Source organism: Phyllopteryx taeniolatus, chromosome 1 (assembly GCF_024500385.1).
Source record: "Phyllopteryx taeniolatus isolate TA_2022b chromosome 1, UOR_Ptae_1.2, whole genome shotgun sequence".
In the NCBI taxonomy this organism is placed as follows: domain Eukaryota; kingdom Metazoa; phylum Chordata; class Actinopteri; order Syngnathiformes; family Syngnathidae; genus Phyllopteryx; species Phyllopteryx taeniolatus.
The window spans coordinates 29,614,532-29,631,726 of NC_084502.1; the positions used below are offsets into that span (position 1 = coordinate 29,614,532).

Here is a 17,195-nt window from a genome sequence, read left to right on the forward strand (position 1 = left end):
AGATATTTGAACACAATTTGAATTTCAAATGACAGGCGGAAACTTCCTTCTATACAATAAATTAAAAGCAGCAATAAAAAAAAGAATTCCAACACTTCAGTGGAAGTGGCGTTCAAAATCCTCGCTGTCGAAGCTTAACCTGCACTCCGACACGCTTTTCTCTGTGGTGTCGTCTTCTCCCCCTCCTCCACTCTTTAACTTGAGAAAAAACTTTGTGGATTTGTGAAAGTTGGCGAAAGAAGGTTCAGAGTAGACTCCCTAATGTTTAGCAAGTCTTCCCTAGTCTAAGTCAGTCGCGTCAGGTCTCCAAAGGAAAAGGATATAAACATGGTCAATACTAGAGCGCGCATTACCAAAGCATCAACCTGTGTCGACGACATATTTGAAACAAGAATGACATGAAGCTATATTCATTGAACATATGAATATTTTCTAAAATGTACTTGTAATTACTTGCACCAAAATAATAAGAACATTTTTGAATAGTCGTTAAGCGATGAATACACTGGTCTGCCCGGCCCACTTGAGATCAAATTGGAGTGAATGTGGTCCCTGAACTAAAATTAGTTTGGTGGTATCAGTAAGTATAAATGTTTTTGGTTGGGCTTCAATTACTGGTATTTTTTTTAGCATGAGATCATGTACCTGAAGATCTGGTCTCGGATGATGGGGTACTCTCCCGTAACCACGTTGTTGACGTAGGTGGTGAACCACTCCAAAAAGGACGAACCTGAAGACATACACATTTGTTTCCATTTTCCAAAATAGCATGTCAACACAACCGTATGCATAACACAAAAGCCACCTGTGATGAACATGTCGACGGCTGCAGGATCCTGGGCTGTCTGATCCTGGAAGAGAGGAAGGTGACAATCACACAAGCAGCAGTGAGGTAACACTCCCTGGGGCTTGATTTTGGCATAAAGTGTACAAACGGGGCAGGGGTAGAAGCTCTCGAACATGCGGCGCCCTTCTGTGTGCTCCAGGGCCATATACTGGCTGAGGCCTGTGTGGAAGCAGAAGGTGAGCGGGAGGCAGCATCTCATCCCCTTCCTGTGCTGGAAGCCCCCCGCCGCTGTCTCCACATCTAGCAGAACCTCTGAGCGATAGTGGTTGGACAGCGACATGCTCCCCATCAGCCTGACAGGACACACACACACACACACACACACATATATATACTGCACGTAAATATTAGTGATTGAACAATGTTTTTTTTAGGGCCGATCCCAATTATTAGTAGTCAAGGAGGCCGATAACCGATAATTGGAGCAGATATTAGTTTTGCCTAAAAAGAAAAATATTGACGTCAAAATTTGAATAATAAAAACTCCAACACTTGACTTCATTCAAATGTCTTTAATCATGTTTATTAATCAGCTTTCCAGATTTGCAACATGTTAGTCTTTTTATCTTAGAAAATAATGCACCTTTGCTTTAAAATTCTAACCAAAAAATGCAGGGAGCTCCCAGGCTCAACATCATGTCTTACAAAGTCAAATGGAAAAAAAATAGCTCCTTAAAGTTTTCTATAGTAAATAAACATAGATCATTTTACCCTTGAGATTGTGTGAGTCCCAGGATGCACATGTCTGGAAACAATGAGTCCCTGGAAGTCATCATCGCAGAATACAAATACAGTAACCCTTCGCTATATCACGGTTCGTGCTACGCAGTCCCGCTATAGTGCAGATTTTTACTACAGTTGCGTTTACAATTGCTCTCTCTCTCTCCCAATATATTATGCGTTTCGTCCTGCAGGCAAATTTTTTGGACGATATATTTTCCTAAAAACTATCATGATAAACGATACTATTATTTTTTTATGCCACTGATATAATATTATAGCATATTATCAGTCAACTACATCCTTTTAAAGAACAATAAACTTTTAATTCTAAAGAATATTGAACATTAACATTGTAATTTAGAACAGTAAATATTTTATATAATAATAAATAAAATAGACCCAGGCTCTGTTAAAAGAAATTGCAAATAAACAACATTTCACACAGCGGTATAGTCATTAACTGACTAAAGAGATTAAAAAAAGTCTTAAAGCCTGCCAAATTTGAATGAATTAAAAAATCATTTACAAAAAACAGTGTTCTCAAATGATTTGGGCTTTATCACTGTTTTTAAATCAGATGCATTTTAATATCACTGTATTTTTTTATTATTTTCATTTATTGTATGAATGTTGTCATACTTTGTAATTTCTGCCGCCTGTATATTTTCTGCTGCCTCTTGGCTTTTTAAAAAGAGATTTTATAGCTCAGCTTTTACCTGGTTAAATAACTGATTAACAAAATGTAAAATAAGGCCCACCCTCGAGCTGCTGGACTGTGAGACCGTCACCTGTCAATCAAACGACGCTTAAAATGAGTTCGCTGAAGTCAACTACTGCCTGAATATTGATAACGTTTACCGCTGTGGTTATGGTAAACAATTCATATGTGCGTGAGTGTGCGCGTGTGTTATGCGGGGAACATAGACACACAACTCAGAGCACTTACATTTTAAACAATGTTGCCCCAGTCGAGTGAGCTGTTTACCTCCTTAGCTTGCTAGCTCGTTAGCTCGCAGGCTTGTGAACGTAATAAATTGTTAACTCTCCCTAAAGTTTCCCAGTTGTGTGCATCTATGGAGCAAACGCCGTTCTGCCAGCGGCTTGCTGCGTCGGGAGCGGCGCAGCGGGTGTCACCACAAAAATGAAAATGTATCGAGTACAGAAAAAACTCCCATGTATTGTATTTCATTGAACGATAATCCTGCCCTACTCTACCTCTGCTTGGCTAGCATCAAGACAGGACTCATACTTTTAGTGTATTCCTCCTTTGATTCGCTGTGTGTGGAAGCTCTTCACCAACACACAAACATATCTCTACACGAACGACTGCAGCACCTCAACGCACCCGGCTGTCAAACTCCTGAAGTTTGATGACACCACTGTCATCAGCCTCATCAAAGACGGTGACGAGTCTGCATATCGACAGGAAGTGGAGCGGCTGGAGCTGTGGTGCGGCCGACACAACCTGGAGCTGAACACGCTCAACACTGTGGAGATGATCGTGGACTTCAGGAGGCATCCTTTGCCACAGCTGCCCCTCACGCTGTCCAGCTGCCTTCTGTCAACCGTCGAGACCTTCAAGTTCCTGGGAATTACAGTCTCTCAGGACCTGAAGTGGGCAATCAACATCAACTCAGTCCTCAAAAAGGCCCAGCAGAGGATGTACTTCCTGCGGCTTCTGAGGAAGCACGGCCTGCCACAGGAGCTGCTGAGGCACATTTGCAGTTGCTGTTGTCACATTTGTGTCGGGCCAATTATACATACCCGTGCACTCACTGTAGTAGTCTCGCCACACTGGACTATTTGCATATCTGTTGTTGACCAATACTGGCCACTCATGCCAGAGTAGCATCTGCCCCACTTGCACACTGACTGAGGAGTATCTGCAACATTTGCACAATCGACATAGTCCCAGATTATCGCACTACTAGTCACTTCAAACTGCATACACTCCTTGAAGTCTCCCCGCCATTTGCACAATGGTCATTGCACCGGACTATTGCTATATTAGTCATTCAAACTGCTCTAAGTGCTAGAGGACTCTGCATCTTTTTGCACAATTGTCAAAAAATAATAATAATTGTGCCGGCATTACCAGATAACTACCAACCCTTTATTGCTCAGTGACTATTTTTCTCAATGTCTTTCTGTCTCCAAAGTGTTCGCTGTTGTCGTACTAGAGCGGCTCCAACTACCGGAGACAAATTCCTTGGCAAATAAAGATGATTCTGATTCGTCTATGGACGCAGGACGCACATCAAACGAGATCCCTGAACAAAGTCTTCCTAAATTTCAATACAAGTGAAATGTTAATGTTTTACATATCACATAATACTAATAATAATAATTTTGTTCAAAGTTCAACAACAAAAAGTGCAGGGAGTTCCCAGGGCCAGCAGCATCTCATAAAGTTAACTGCAAATTTAAATAAATAGTTATCTAAAAGTTATATAAAGTAAATAAAACAGAGGAGAGTGGTCACGTCCACCACTGGAGTGGGTCTGCTTTACACCTGTCCATCACTGGCTCCTTGAGGTATAGATGTAGCTCATCCTCAACACAGCTACTGCCCATGAAGTCACCAGTGTGATTTGCCAGCAGAGAGCTGAATGTATCATCAACACGGCTGTGGAAGGATGTGTGTTTGCTCTGTTGCCTATTGCGGGTGTTTCTGTCATTCTTGTGTGTTCATGTGCAGCTGCCTGCTCCTCCTGTAGCAGCAGAAATAGTTAAACAGCCATTATTTCCCCAAAGTTTTAGAAATAAATGCTTTGCTGTTGTGCGCACACACAATTCCTCAGCCATGCGTGCAACTGAATTTTACTCTCTCTCTTTCATTCTCACACACACAAACACTTCTTACGTTTATCACTATTTCCCTATCGATATTATTAGCAACTTATGTTCAGGGTGTACCCTGCCTCTTGCCCGTAGTTAGCTGGGATAGGCTCGAGCATGCCCGCGACCCTAGTGAGGTTAAGCGGTACAGAAAATGGATCGATGGATGTTTTAAGTGGTTAAACGTCTCCCCGAAACCACTAATATGGTTGACGTGGCAAATTAGCAGCTAGCTGGGTATTAGCCTGCGAGCTAACCTCTTCACATTAAGGCAAGGCACTGGCAGCTATATTTATACAGTATACTTAATACAAAAGGTAACTCCATGTGCTTTACATGATTGAAAGTACATTAAGTGCAAGCAAATAATGCAATTAACACGAAGACGAACGACTGCAGGGACTGCGAGCGGGAAGAGCTGCCGCGTGTGTTTATATATACTGCATATAACCTTAATAGGCCTAAAGTAATGTTACAAGTAGAGGTAGGCGATATATATCCCCTTCGATATAATCGTGAAATTTGCTCTAACGAGGGGCAATTTTACATTATATATGTGTGTATACATATATATTCATACTGTGTCGAAAAGAAAACAACCAAACGGGTGCATGGACGGCATCAGAGGAAGAGCGAAAGGAGGAAGCGCGTGAAAGTCCTCATTTGCCGAATCGACAGACATGAGTCAGTCATGTGACTCAGCGACAAGCAAAACAAACTCTTGCTCTCAAACTAGCGGGCCGACTCCGAGCAACCACCTCAGGAGTTTTGCAGCTTACAAGTGGGTGAATGGTCACTATGGACTTCAATGAAACGCATGTATAGTTTTTGTTGGCCAAAGAAAATTTTTATTTTATTTTTTTTTGGCCCATATCGCCAACCCCTAGTTACAAGTAGTTGTGCGTTGTAGAGGACTAGGATTTATTACAATTTATGTAGAGTCTGCTGCCTTAACTTACCTTTGAAACATATTCGCTCCCTGGACTGTCGCCATTTGGTAAAACGTATGTGAGAGACTGACAGCATTGTGCATGCATTGCACGGCTTTTACTGGGTGCTGACAGGCTGTTACCCGTGCAGTGGCTGTGCATGGGTAACCAATCAGGTGGGACAATGCTCGAGAGAGAAGTCATAGAAAGGCTCGCCGCGGCTGCATCAGAGCCAAAATAACCAAGTATTAAATTGGCCGTCACATTTAAAAAAGACCATTGGCGATATGCGCCAAAAAGCCAAATATAGGCCCCGAGAATCGGGCCGGCCGATAATCGGTCTATCGCTTGTAAATACAGGAACAGACACACACATACTGTACATACACACATACAAGGACACACACACACACACACTCTCTCTCACACGGACACAAACGGACATGCAGACCTACACACACGGGAGCACATAGGAACAGACATAGACACAAAGGGACACATGAAGACACACATACGAGGACACACGTATGGGGATAAACATGCACATGGAAACATACACAGATGGATATATACAGAGACACACATACATTAGCAAAAATACACAGACATAAAGACACACATGGACACACACACAAGAACAGACACTGGCATGACAAGACATACACACGGGGACACACATGGACAAACACATACACACTGGTGGTGAGACGGGCACGCAGGCACAGGCGCGCACGAACACACTGACCCCGGTATCACCAGCATCTGGCCATTGTGGATGCGGTACGAGCACCGATAGTCGTCCGGAAGGTGACAGCCGATCTGAGCCTCAATGTTGCCCAGCTCTGCCTCCGTGGCACCTTCTGGAAACCCAAACAACATGGAAACAAAACATTACGAAACAAGGTGAGCAAAGACAAATACACATTAAAAACACAAGCTGTAAATCTAAAACTACAGTGAAAGCATATACAATCAAGCATGGTCTAAATGCTACATTAGAGGTGTGAAGTTTTACTTGACGTAGCCAAACACGCATTACGTCCTCAAGAGGCTGCGAAACGATCAAAGCGTCTCTCGTGACATCACCTTTAAGCGACACAATCATGCGTGGACATCTCTGCCGCAGGAAACTGGTCAGCTGTTCCCATGCTCTCTTCAACAGCGGGTAGTAGTGGATGTAGCGTCCCAGGTCAGCGTAGTACTCGCTGAAGACATTGTACCAGGACCGTCCGCTCTGCAGCCGCTCATCACTAAACATCAACGCAACTTTAAACATTAATTTACCGCAAATATACACAAATCAAAAACAACCAAGGAGGGCTGGGCAATTATTTATAGCTAACCTAACTATCTATTCATTTATATTCTATGGAAGTTGATGCAAGTCAAAGGACCTCTTTAATGCTGTGAACGTTGGGACTTATTCCATACTGTAGTTCTGAACTTAAAAACAATGTCTGCAGAAAAAACTCCCCCCAAACTAGACTCAGTAATAGTTTTAGGCTTGCTCTCTAGTGACATATTTGATTTTCAGCCAGATTTTGGCCCACCCACATTTAGGTCGAAAACTGCATGAGGCTGCTGACGTCAGCGACGGAAGACGATCATATTTCCTTATACAAGTCCGTGTTTTTGGCTGATTCACAAGCAAGCCTGCAGCGTAATTGTCACCCATATTTAAAGACGTTTTTTTTTTTTTTTTTTTTAGACAATGACAAATGAAAATAGTGAGGTTAGCTACATTTGAGTAGGCTTGTTTTGTTAAAAACGATCGATCGCGGTAATCGCAGGGATGGGCTACTTAATTGATGGAGGGGGCCACAATCTTTCCATCAGTGCAACCAATGGACTACATAGATGAATGACAATAACGCCATTTTAAAGATGGACAGAATATGTGCATGTCTGTTTTTTTTGTGAACCAATGTACATCACAGTACAGTATCTTCATATTTTTCATGCTCAAATGTATGTGTAAAAGATCCACTATTGAACAAAACAAAGGTTTGAAGCAAACAACCACATAACAACATACTGTGATTCTTTTTTCAGTGCAAATGGCTCATGCATAAAAATTAACATTCAAAGATAGGGTTAAAAAATGCTAAACAAGCAAGAACTAATTTTGTGCATTTTTTTTTTTTTGCAAAATCAACTCACTCAAACATTTTAATATACTATGTTGCTGCAAGTCATTCAAAATCCCCAAATTATTAGGCTGACTAACACACCTGTGTGATACATCACTCTGATTTGTTGAAGGAGCCCTAGCAAAGCCGATGCATCTGCCGTCCTGCATCGCGGGTCCACAATTTGTAACTATAGCTGCTTATCCAAGCCACCGTACACGTTTGAAACGTTATTAAAGACGTTAACTATGCCAATGTTTATCAATGACATACGACATAGTCCTCATGCGCGTTTTACAAACTGTCAACTCACTAAGCCCTGAGCGGTCCCTTAGACCACTGTGAGAAACATCAGACGTGCACTGTGGTCAGGTCAGTGTCACATCCATTGAAGTTACATGGCTTATTCAAAGAATCAGATTACAACATTTACATTCCCATCAGAACACTTTTATTTCTGTGTTTTTGCAAACTTATAATGAAAATGTCAACAAATTTATTTTCTTTTAACTACGGAAAAAAAAATATAGCTAACCAAACCAAGTCAACTATAAACTATAAATTTGAAAGCCCACTTCCAAATTTATTTCTAATTTTTTTTAATTCACAATGATATTCCCGTCTGTTTTTCTTGTCTCTCCAGTGTTTGTATACGTTGTCCAGGTTGATGGCCTCGTCTGTTTGCAGTTTTGACTTTATGTGCATCAGCTGATCCAAAATGATCTGCTTCAAGACGATTTCTGGACACTGTTTTGACGCGATGCATTAAACAAAAGCCTCTTTCACAATCTGCACTGGAGGCTTGAAATGTAGCACAAATATTCACCAGGTATACTCAGGTACTTTGCCATGTGATTGTGAATTCGTTGAACCGACAGCAGAGTCATGTTGATGGCTAGCAGAATATTGTCGATGAGAATTTTAACATGCTCTGGGTTCGAGTTGTTTACCAGTGTCAGCTCGTTCCTCTTCTCCCTGTCTTTGGCGGTCTCCCCCAACAAGGTACCGATCCCCATTCCCATCTTACATCTGTGTACAATTCCAACTGCTTTCAAATGACTTTTGTGCTGAATGTGACACTTAAGGTAGTCCAGCTTCCATTCTGTCCACACTTTTCCTTCCGAAAACTCGCTTTCTACTTTGGCTTCGCAACATGTTTTGCAGACCAGACCTTTCTCGCTCGAAAAAGAGAAAATCTCGACCAGTTTCACCGCTTTTTCTTATTTGCACATACTCCGACAGCCATTCCATCTTAAAAGAACATTAGCATTACTTTTTTACTTTGGCTTGGTTTGAGAATATGTCACTGCCCGTTCGTTTCGCCATTATTATCGAGGGTAAACATAAGCAGTGTGTCTAGCTCGTCTTCGCTCTACGTTGACCAGACCGCTTTGCTAGCTAAAACACCGGTGGTGGGCGGCGCGTAAGGACGCTGTCATTGTCAACAACGTTGACAGGCTGCGTAAGTACGTATGTGAATTGTGCCATTGGATGTAGCAGCCAGTCATCCCTCACTCATTGAATCACATTGCAAAATAGCACAAACTGAATAGTTGTATGTTATACTTTCAATTCAGGTTGGATTTTTATTTTTTGTGCGCAACGCCGAATGTCTGTGCGCGGAGACCAAATCAGCAGTGCGCAATTATGCACGTGCGCAGCTTGGAGGGAACAGCGGTTTCAAAGCTTGTTTGGTGTCAGGAGAAATAGAGCAAATCCAAAAATGGAAAGAAATAATTAAAAAAATAGAAAGAAAAACGTGTTTTGAATGTCATTGTTGTTCCAGGTGAAAAAAAAACATCACTTGAAATCTGATTTTTGTGAATAAAATCTGATCGCACAGCCCTATAGGCAAGACTGACTTACTCTGTGATCAGCCAGTGTTTGAAGCACAGCGACCTCCACAGGGGATTGTGTTTGGATAACTCATTCAGCCTCCTATTAGTGGAACTCACTCTGTGGACCAAACAAACACATTAATTATGAATATCATAAAATTACATGTATTTTAATTGTATGCAGGGACCAACATTGAGCCTTTTTGAGTGGTGGCCCTGTCAGAACTTGCACGGGCCCCGTATATTCGTGATATAACATGTGAAGTTTTAGTAATTATTTTATATTTTATCTTTATACTGTGTTATTTAAGAAATTATTAGTACAACTGCATTCATGGCAATGACTGTGTACTAACCTCACTAAGATCTGGCAATTGCAATTGCACAAAATTAATAATGCTTAAAAGAATAAATAAATTACTAAATTATAAAAAATATTTACCTAGCACTGACATTCCAGCAATGCTTTATCTTGTGTGCTGATGATGTGCACACTATGTATAATTAGGGGTGCTCTGATCAGGGTTTTATGCTACCGATTCCAGTACAGATAATCCAGGATTGTGGTCTGCCAATCACTACTGATACGATCATATAGATTAGCTGTACATTTTCATTTTATGTACAGACATGAAAATACCAAATGCATGAAAAAGGTGAGCAAAAACATTATTTTAACATAAATTAAGCAATCTGGAAGACTCTGAAGAGTACAATAAGGCAAAATAAACAAATGTTATTCACGCAGAAAAACATTTATTTACACCGCTCGAGTCCATGTTGATGTGCAAATTTAAGATTAAAAATAAATTTGCCTCATTTCTTTGCTTTTTTGTTCTGGCCTCCAAGTTGAGCCAGGCTCATTTCCACCTGGACCTGATGCCTGCTTCAAGCTATGCCACATGAATAGCAGCCTCCTCTTTTAGCACTCTCATTCTGGAAATGAATTGACTAAAATCATTGTCTGTTTCACTTCATTTTTCACTATTACCAACTTCAAAGGCTAATCCCAAATGCATCCTCCAGGAAAATATTAAGTACAATATTTTACAATGTTGCTTAAACGCAAGAGTTAGACTTTACACCAATCTGATCGGCCTGATTGGTATCGGCCAATAATTAGTATTTTATGCTGATCGGCTTTAATGTCATATTTCGCCGCATTGATCGGCTCCGCAAAAGACATTTACTCCACATCGCCGTCGTTTCCAGTATATTCGAATCCAAAAGCTAGTTTATTTTTAGCCTTGTCGGGTGTCTTTTGACGTAGTACTGTAAATATCTGACCACCAAAAGTTATTTAAAAAAAAATAAAATAAAATAAAATAAAATGTTGGCGGTGTGGGACAGACAACACGTAATGCAAGACTACAGGACAAATTTGGTCTTTCACGATTGCACTCTGTCAAACTACTGCAATAACATCTTGTATTCCCATTCCACCGCATCCCGTTTTTTGCGATCACTGAGCTTCATCTTGTCAACTCAAATGTGACCGGATACACTCGTTAACATGGCAACGACAACACTAATGGATCGTGCCGTGTGTTTGTAAGAACAAAATGGGGGAAAACGTGTGCTGGTGGTCACCGGTGCTCGGGAGAGGACTTTCATTCAAGGATTGCTTGAGGTATGTTCCCATACTTTGAATACGATGCGGCTCGCAAGCAGGCAACAAAACGTTATGTAGCCTAGCAAGCTAGTGCTAGCATTAAACGGTTGTAAGCGAACATGCAGGCGTTCTGTCGAATCATGCTCTAAAGTTTTGGTGTGTGTGAAGTAATTTAATTACAATAAAGTAATTTAATTACAGTAAGTTAGCACCCATTATTTCTGACATGTTGGAATGTTGGTTTGACTTTGCTGATTAGAATACATGATCTGACTAGAGCAGTGATTTCCAACCTTTAGAGCCATGGCACATATTTTATAATCGAAAAATCTCACAGCACACTAACAAACAAAAATGTCACAAAAAGTGGATACATTAATTGTACTTCCTGCCATCTAATAGAAGACCATTCATTTGTTCCGTCTGTCACTATTTCACTGACATAAATAGATGAACAAAGATAAATTTAATGTAAATATAATTTTTGAGCAATTAAGTACACAAGTATATACAGTAAATAAACAAGTCATTTAAATAGAAATTGCTCCATCTTGTGATCGGATCGGTGATCGGTATTTTAAACTCGCTGATCGGCTCCAAAAATCCTGATCGTGTAAAGCCTAGTAAGAGTAGCAATAGAGGACAACACAGGGTGTTCAGTGTACGAAACAGCCTGAGACGACAGCGACCCCCCCCCCCAAAAAAAATCCAAAACTCATCAGATCTATACGATTCACGTAAATGGCCTATTTGGAGTTCAAAACTGCGAATGTCACCGAAAGGCGACTGATTTGCATCTATCTATGATGAGTGCTATGGGCCAAACGATCTGACATGTTTGTTTGAGTTTGCTTTGCAGCTCTTGCGCGCCTGCACAGTGTGAAGAGGGAAGGGACACTACATTAGGGTTGGGCGATTATGGAAAAAAATAATCACCACAATTATTTTGATTGATATTGAAATCATAATTAATAAACATGAGCATTTATTTCAAAGGTTTGTATGTATCCAACTACCAAAACAACTTTAAATATAACTTAAAATAATAAATAGAAAATAAATTAGTAACAAGTAAAACAGTAATATATTAAAAAAATAGAAATTGAAAAAACACCCAAAGAAGAATAAATACATTCATGGCTAAAAACGTGCCAATGCTATTCGGCATGACTGTATTTGTCATTTAGAGTTGTCCAAAAAAGGCCTCTCCTTTTTCTGGCATTTAGCAAACAATTATAATACTAATTTTGTTAATCCTAATTGACCTAAAACAGGAAAGGTTTAGTCTGATTTGTTGTCACAGGAAGGAAAAAAGTGTGTCTTTGTTTACATTCAATTACTATCTGCTGTTCCTGCTGAGTGCACCTTGGCCTCTTTCGGGGAGTGTGGTGTGTTGTATGCACGGAGCTACTCATTTAATGCAAGGTTAAAAAAAAAAATAAAAAAATAAAAAAAAGGGGGTAGAAGAAGAAAGTTGCGATATTAAAGTGAATTAACTAGTTTTTCACAGATTTTGGAGCATACACTACATCTACCAACCTCCTCTTAGGTCTTCCTCGAGCTCTCTTGCCTGGCAGCTCCATCCTCATCATCCTTCCACAAATATACTCACTATCGCTCTATCAAAATACACTCCCTCAAACTTTGTCTACAAAACATCAAACCTTGGCTGTCCCTGTGATGAGCTCATTTCTAATCCTATCCAACATGGTCACTCCTAGAGAGAACCTCAACATCTTCATTTACGCCACCTCCGGCTCTGCTTCCTGTCGTCTCTTCAGTGCCACTGTCTCTAATCCGTACTTCATGGCTGGCCTCACCACTGTTTTATCAACTTTGCTCTTTATCCGAGCAGAGACTCTTCTATCACATAACACACCTGACACCTTCCTCCACCTGTTCCAACCTGCTTGGACCCGTTTCTTCACTTGCTGACCACACTCACCATTGCTCTGAACTGTTGACCCCAAGTATTTAAAGTCCTCCACCCTTGCTATCTCTTCTCCCTGTAGCCTCACTCTTCCCCCACCACCCCTCTCATTCATGCTCATATACTCTGTTTTACTTCAGCTAATCTTCATTTATCTCCTTTCTAGTGCATGCCTCCATCTTTGTAACTGTTCCTCCACCTGCTCCCTGCTTTCACTGCAGGTCACAATGTCACCTGTAAACATCATGGTGCACGGGGATTCCAGTCTAACCTGTCAGGCTGACAGATGAGGAATTGGGGTAGGCTAGGATAGGCTACCCATCACCACTGCAAACAAGAAGGGGCTCAGGGCTGATCCCTGATGCAGTCCCACCTCCACCTTAAACTCCTCTGTCACACCAACATCACACATTACCACTGTTCTGCTGCCCTCTAACATGTCCTGTACTATTCCAACATATTTCTCTGCCACTCCAGACTTCCGCATGCAGTACAACATTTCCTCTCTATGTACTCTGTCATAGGCTTTCTCTAGATCTACAAAGACAATGTATCACCTTGACCTTCTCTGTACTTCTCCATCAACACCCTCATGGTACTGTGTTACTCTTTCGTGGCAAGAAAATATACTGTTGCTCGCAAATATTCACTTCTGTCCCGAGTCTAGCCTCCACTACTCTTTCCCATAACTTCACAGTGTGGCTCATCAACTTTTTTCCTCTCTCGTTCCCACAGCTCTTCACATCACCCTTGTTCTTAAAAATGGGCACGAGCACGCTTTTCCTCCATTCCTCAGGCATCTTCTCACCTACTAGAATTCTCTTGAACAAGCTGCTCCACAGCCACCTCTCCAAGATGCCACTGTCTCTCTGTTTGGGATGCTCAGAACCACTTAATCTAGCTCATTCCAGAATTTCTCTTTCACCTCGAGGTCACATCCTACCGGCGGGGAATAGCCATTAATCACATTATACATAGCACCCTCAATTTCAAGTTTCACTCGATCTTATACTCTTTTCAACCCCAAGACACTCTTCGCTACTTTAAGCATAATACAAGGAGCGGGAAATGAGTTGAATCGTTTACACAAGCATGTACTTCTACTTCTTTAGTGCATCGTGCGAGTACTTTTGCCACATCTTGATAGTAGTTAGCTGTAGGTAGTTGGCTAAAGTTATGACACCATGTTCGTCTTTGCGTTTCAGTAACTTTACGACATTCAGCATTTTGTCATCAGTTCCATGTCTTATGTTTCTTGTAATAACACACAGACATTATACCAATCAACTGTTGTCGGTATTTGTTTCTATTTGGTTGGCAAAACGCTGTTGTTGTAGTTAGCTCATCCGATCACTTTACTTTCTGCTTGTTTTCGACAACAAACGTCGCTACCGACTCGTCGGTGCGGTGACCGGAGGAACGGTTCGGTTATCACATACTCACTGGATCAAATCTCTAAAGTCAAGGAAGGACAATATGTGCAACAGCGGGTCCGAAGGGAGCAGTTCCATCCGAAACTCAGTCGCCATTGTTGGTTAGCTTTTTCTTCTTCGCTTTCTCCTTCAATGTCCACTGTTAGCAAACTATTTTAAGGAACGGTATCGCCCCCAACTGGACGCTAGAAACACCTACAAAACAACAAGGCAGGCGTGATAAGAAGAGATAGTCCCCTTGTCCGGGTTCCAAGATATCAGTTGTAAGGACAATGTGGTATTGTTTGCGTCTGTGGTTTTAATACTTAGGCTAAAAGGTGGCAAAATACTCACACTTAAGTAGAGATACACATACTTGAATAATAATGAAAAAAAAGAGTGGTAAAAGAAGAAGTACTGGTTCAGCTCCTGAACCAAAGTAAAAGTAGAAAAGTACAGTCTAAAATGTACAAAGTACAAAAAGAAAAATTTAGCTTTATACCCATTTTTTTTGTAAATTGGCACAACGAAAATAAAAACCTCTACTCAAAATAGTCCCCCCATTAACTTACATAGTGCTTACACTGAGAAGAAGGGGAAAAAATCATATTACTTGTTGCATGTTTCTTTAAATCAAGCACTTGCTTGCGTTGGCTCGACTTTTATGCTATAAAAGCCACTTGTTCCAATAGCTTTGCTAACATAGTGAACTGGGTAAGGTAGCAAAATAAAAAAATAAAAAAAGCAAAATTACCTCATGAGAATGTAAAAAGAAAAATGCACATTTGTATTTCATGTTGCATGTTGTCCTTTCAAACTAAGCGCTAGCTAGCGTTAGCTTGACTGATTCCATAGCTTTGCTAATTTTGCAAACAGAGTACCAAAACAAGCAAAATTGGCTAATGATAACTGAAAAATTACAACAGGATTCGCTACAAATCCACCAATAACAACATAACCATTCACATCTATGGTCAAGGGTCTTCAATAAACCCAAAATGTGTCCTGCCTTTGAGGCTAATTGACTATTTCGTCAAGTTTCCTATGATAAATCCTTAACATTGAAGAGATTCCTCTCTCGTCTTGGGTCTTGTAGCCAGAAAGCGTATGCTCATGCTGTGATATGTACTCATTTTGAATGTAGAGTAGTCCTGCACTGCTCTCAGTGTGCTCTTCTCTCTCTCTGTCAATATTTGCTTTTACATGTGCTGATCGGACACTCGAGTTAAAGTTTATAAGGTTTAAGAGAAACTACAGAGACTCCCGACTATATCGCATCTTTTCACTGAGTTATATAAATTGACACGAAGATCACCCGGCTGCTTGATGGGAAATGTAAGACGAGAACAGAATAAATGCCTCCAAGGCTGTGTATTTATACTGCTGGCACATTTAATGAGCGTGGGTACAGATGTTCAGAATGGTCACTGTGATGTCAGAATGGGGCAGGTTGAAGACCATTATTGAGACCGTCCATCAGTTTACAATACGCTATAGCTTGATCATCTGAATGCATATCTATGAACTGATTATATAATCACATCCAGTATATGATATCCAGTGAATCAAATTTCATCCAAATAAATCACAATATCCAGATCATCAGTTGGTATCTAGACAATCACATTATATCCAGATGCCACATCCAGACAAGCAGAACATAAGTACACAATCAGATAATACAACCCCAATTCCAATGAAGTTGGGACATTGTGTTAAACATAAATAAAAACAGAATACAATGATTTACAAATCCTGTTTGAGCTATATTTAATTGAATAAACTACAAAGACAAGATATTTAATGTTCAAACTGATAAACTTTATTGTTTTTAGCAAATAATCATTAACTTAGACTTTCATGGCTGCAAGACGTTCCAAAAAAGCTGGGACTGGGTCATGTTTACCACTGTGTTACATTTTCTTTTAACAACATTCAATAAATGTTTGGGAACTGAGGACACTAATTGTTGAAGCTTTGTAGGTGGAATTCTTTCCCATTCTTGCTCGATGTACAGCTTCAGCTGTTCAACAGTCCGGGATCTCCGTTGTCATATTTTACGCTTCATAATGTGCCACACATTTTCAATTGGAGACAGGTCTGGACTGCAGGCAGGCCAGTCTCGTACCCACACTCTTTTACTACGAAGCTACACTCTTTTAACACGTACAGAATGTGGTTTGGCATTGTCTTCCTGAAATAAGCAGGGGCGTCCATGAAAAAGAAGTTGCTTGGATGGCAGCATATGTTTCTCCAAAACCTGTATGTACCTTTCAATATTAATGGTGCCTTCACAGATGTGGAAGTTACCCATGCCATTGGCACTAAAACAGCCTCATACCATCACAGATGCTGGCTTTTGAACTTTGCGTCCATAACAGTCCGGATGGTTCTTTTCCTCTTTGGCCCGGAGGACACGACGTCCACAATTTCCAAAAACATTTTTAAATGTGGGCTCGTCGGACCACAGAACACTTTTACACTTTGCATCAGTCCATCTTAGATGAGCTCGGGCCCAGAAAAGCCAGTGGCGTTTCTGGGTGTTGTTGATAAATGGATTTTGCTTTGCATAGTAGAGTTTTAAATTGCACTTACGGCTGTAGCGCCGAACTGTATTTACTGACATTAGTTTTCTGAAGTGTTCCTTAGCCCATGTGGTGATACCCTTTACACATTGATGTCGGTTTGTGATGCAGTGAGGGATCGAAGGTCACGGGCATTCAATGTTGGTTTTCGGCCTTGCTGCTTACATGCAGTGATTTCTCCAGATTCTCTGACGCTTTTGATGATATTATGGACCGTACATGATGAAATTCTTAAATTCCTTGCAATTGTACATTGAGGAACATTGTCCTTAAACTGTTCAACTATTTTCTCATGCACTTGTTCACAAAGAGGTGAACCTCACCCCATCTTTGCTTCTGAATGACTGAGCAA

The 17,195-nt window shown here is 40.7% G+C and overlaps 1 protein-coding gene and 1 long non-coding RNA gene across 9 annotated transcripts in view; one reads left to right on the plus strand and one right to left on the minus strand.

Annotated features, from left to right (window-relative positions):
• Positions 1 to 2,616, plus strand: part of LOC133484536 (uncharacterized) — a 2,963-nt gene extending 347 nt beyond the window's left edge. The window contains exons 2-3 of the long non-coding RNA XR_009790430.1: positions 769 to 892; positions 987 to 2,616. This is a non-coding gene — a long non-coding RNA (uncharacterized LOC133484536). The remainder of the gene's footprint in view (positions 1 to 768; positions 893 to 986) is intronic.
• Positions 1 to 14,436, minus strand: part of fbxo3 (F-box protein 3) — a 43,960-nt gene extending 29,524 nt beyond the window's left edge. For 3 of the 8 annotated variants that reach the window (XR_009790429.1, XM_061787203.1, XM_061787192.1), the window contains exons 1-6: positions 14,290 to 14,436; positions 9,333 to 9,422; positions 6,424 to 6,587; positions 6,083 to 6,197; positions 936 to 1,140; positions 646 to 851 (exon numbers count right to left, since the gene is read on the minus strand). Coding sequence is in view for 7 of the 8 variants with exons in the window: in XM_061787203.1 (XP_061643187.1) it covers positions 646 to 851; positions 936 to 1,140; positions 6,083 to 6,197; positions 6,424 to 6,587; positions 9,333 to 9,422; positions 14,290 to 14,375 (866 nt within the window). In the remaining variant the exon portion in view is untranslated. Of the gene's footprint in view, positions 1 to 645; positions 852 to 935; positions 1,141 to 2,915; positions 3,228 to 6,082; positions 6,198 to 6,423; positions 6,588 to 9,332; positions 9,423 to 14,289 lie in introns of those variants that run through there. The other 5 variants (XM_061787223.1, XM_061787212.1, XM_061787255.1 and 2 more) reach the window with 3 other exon arrangements.
• Between the last annotated feature and the right edge of the window lie 2,759 nt (positions 14,437 to 17,195).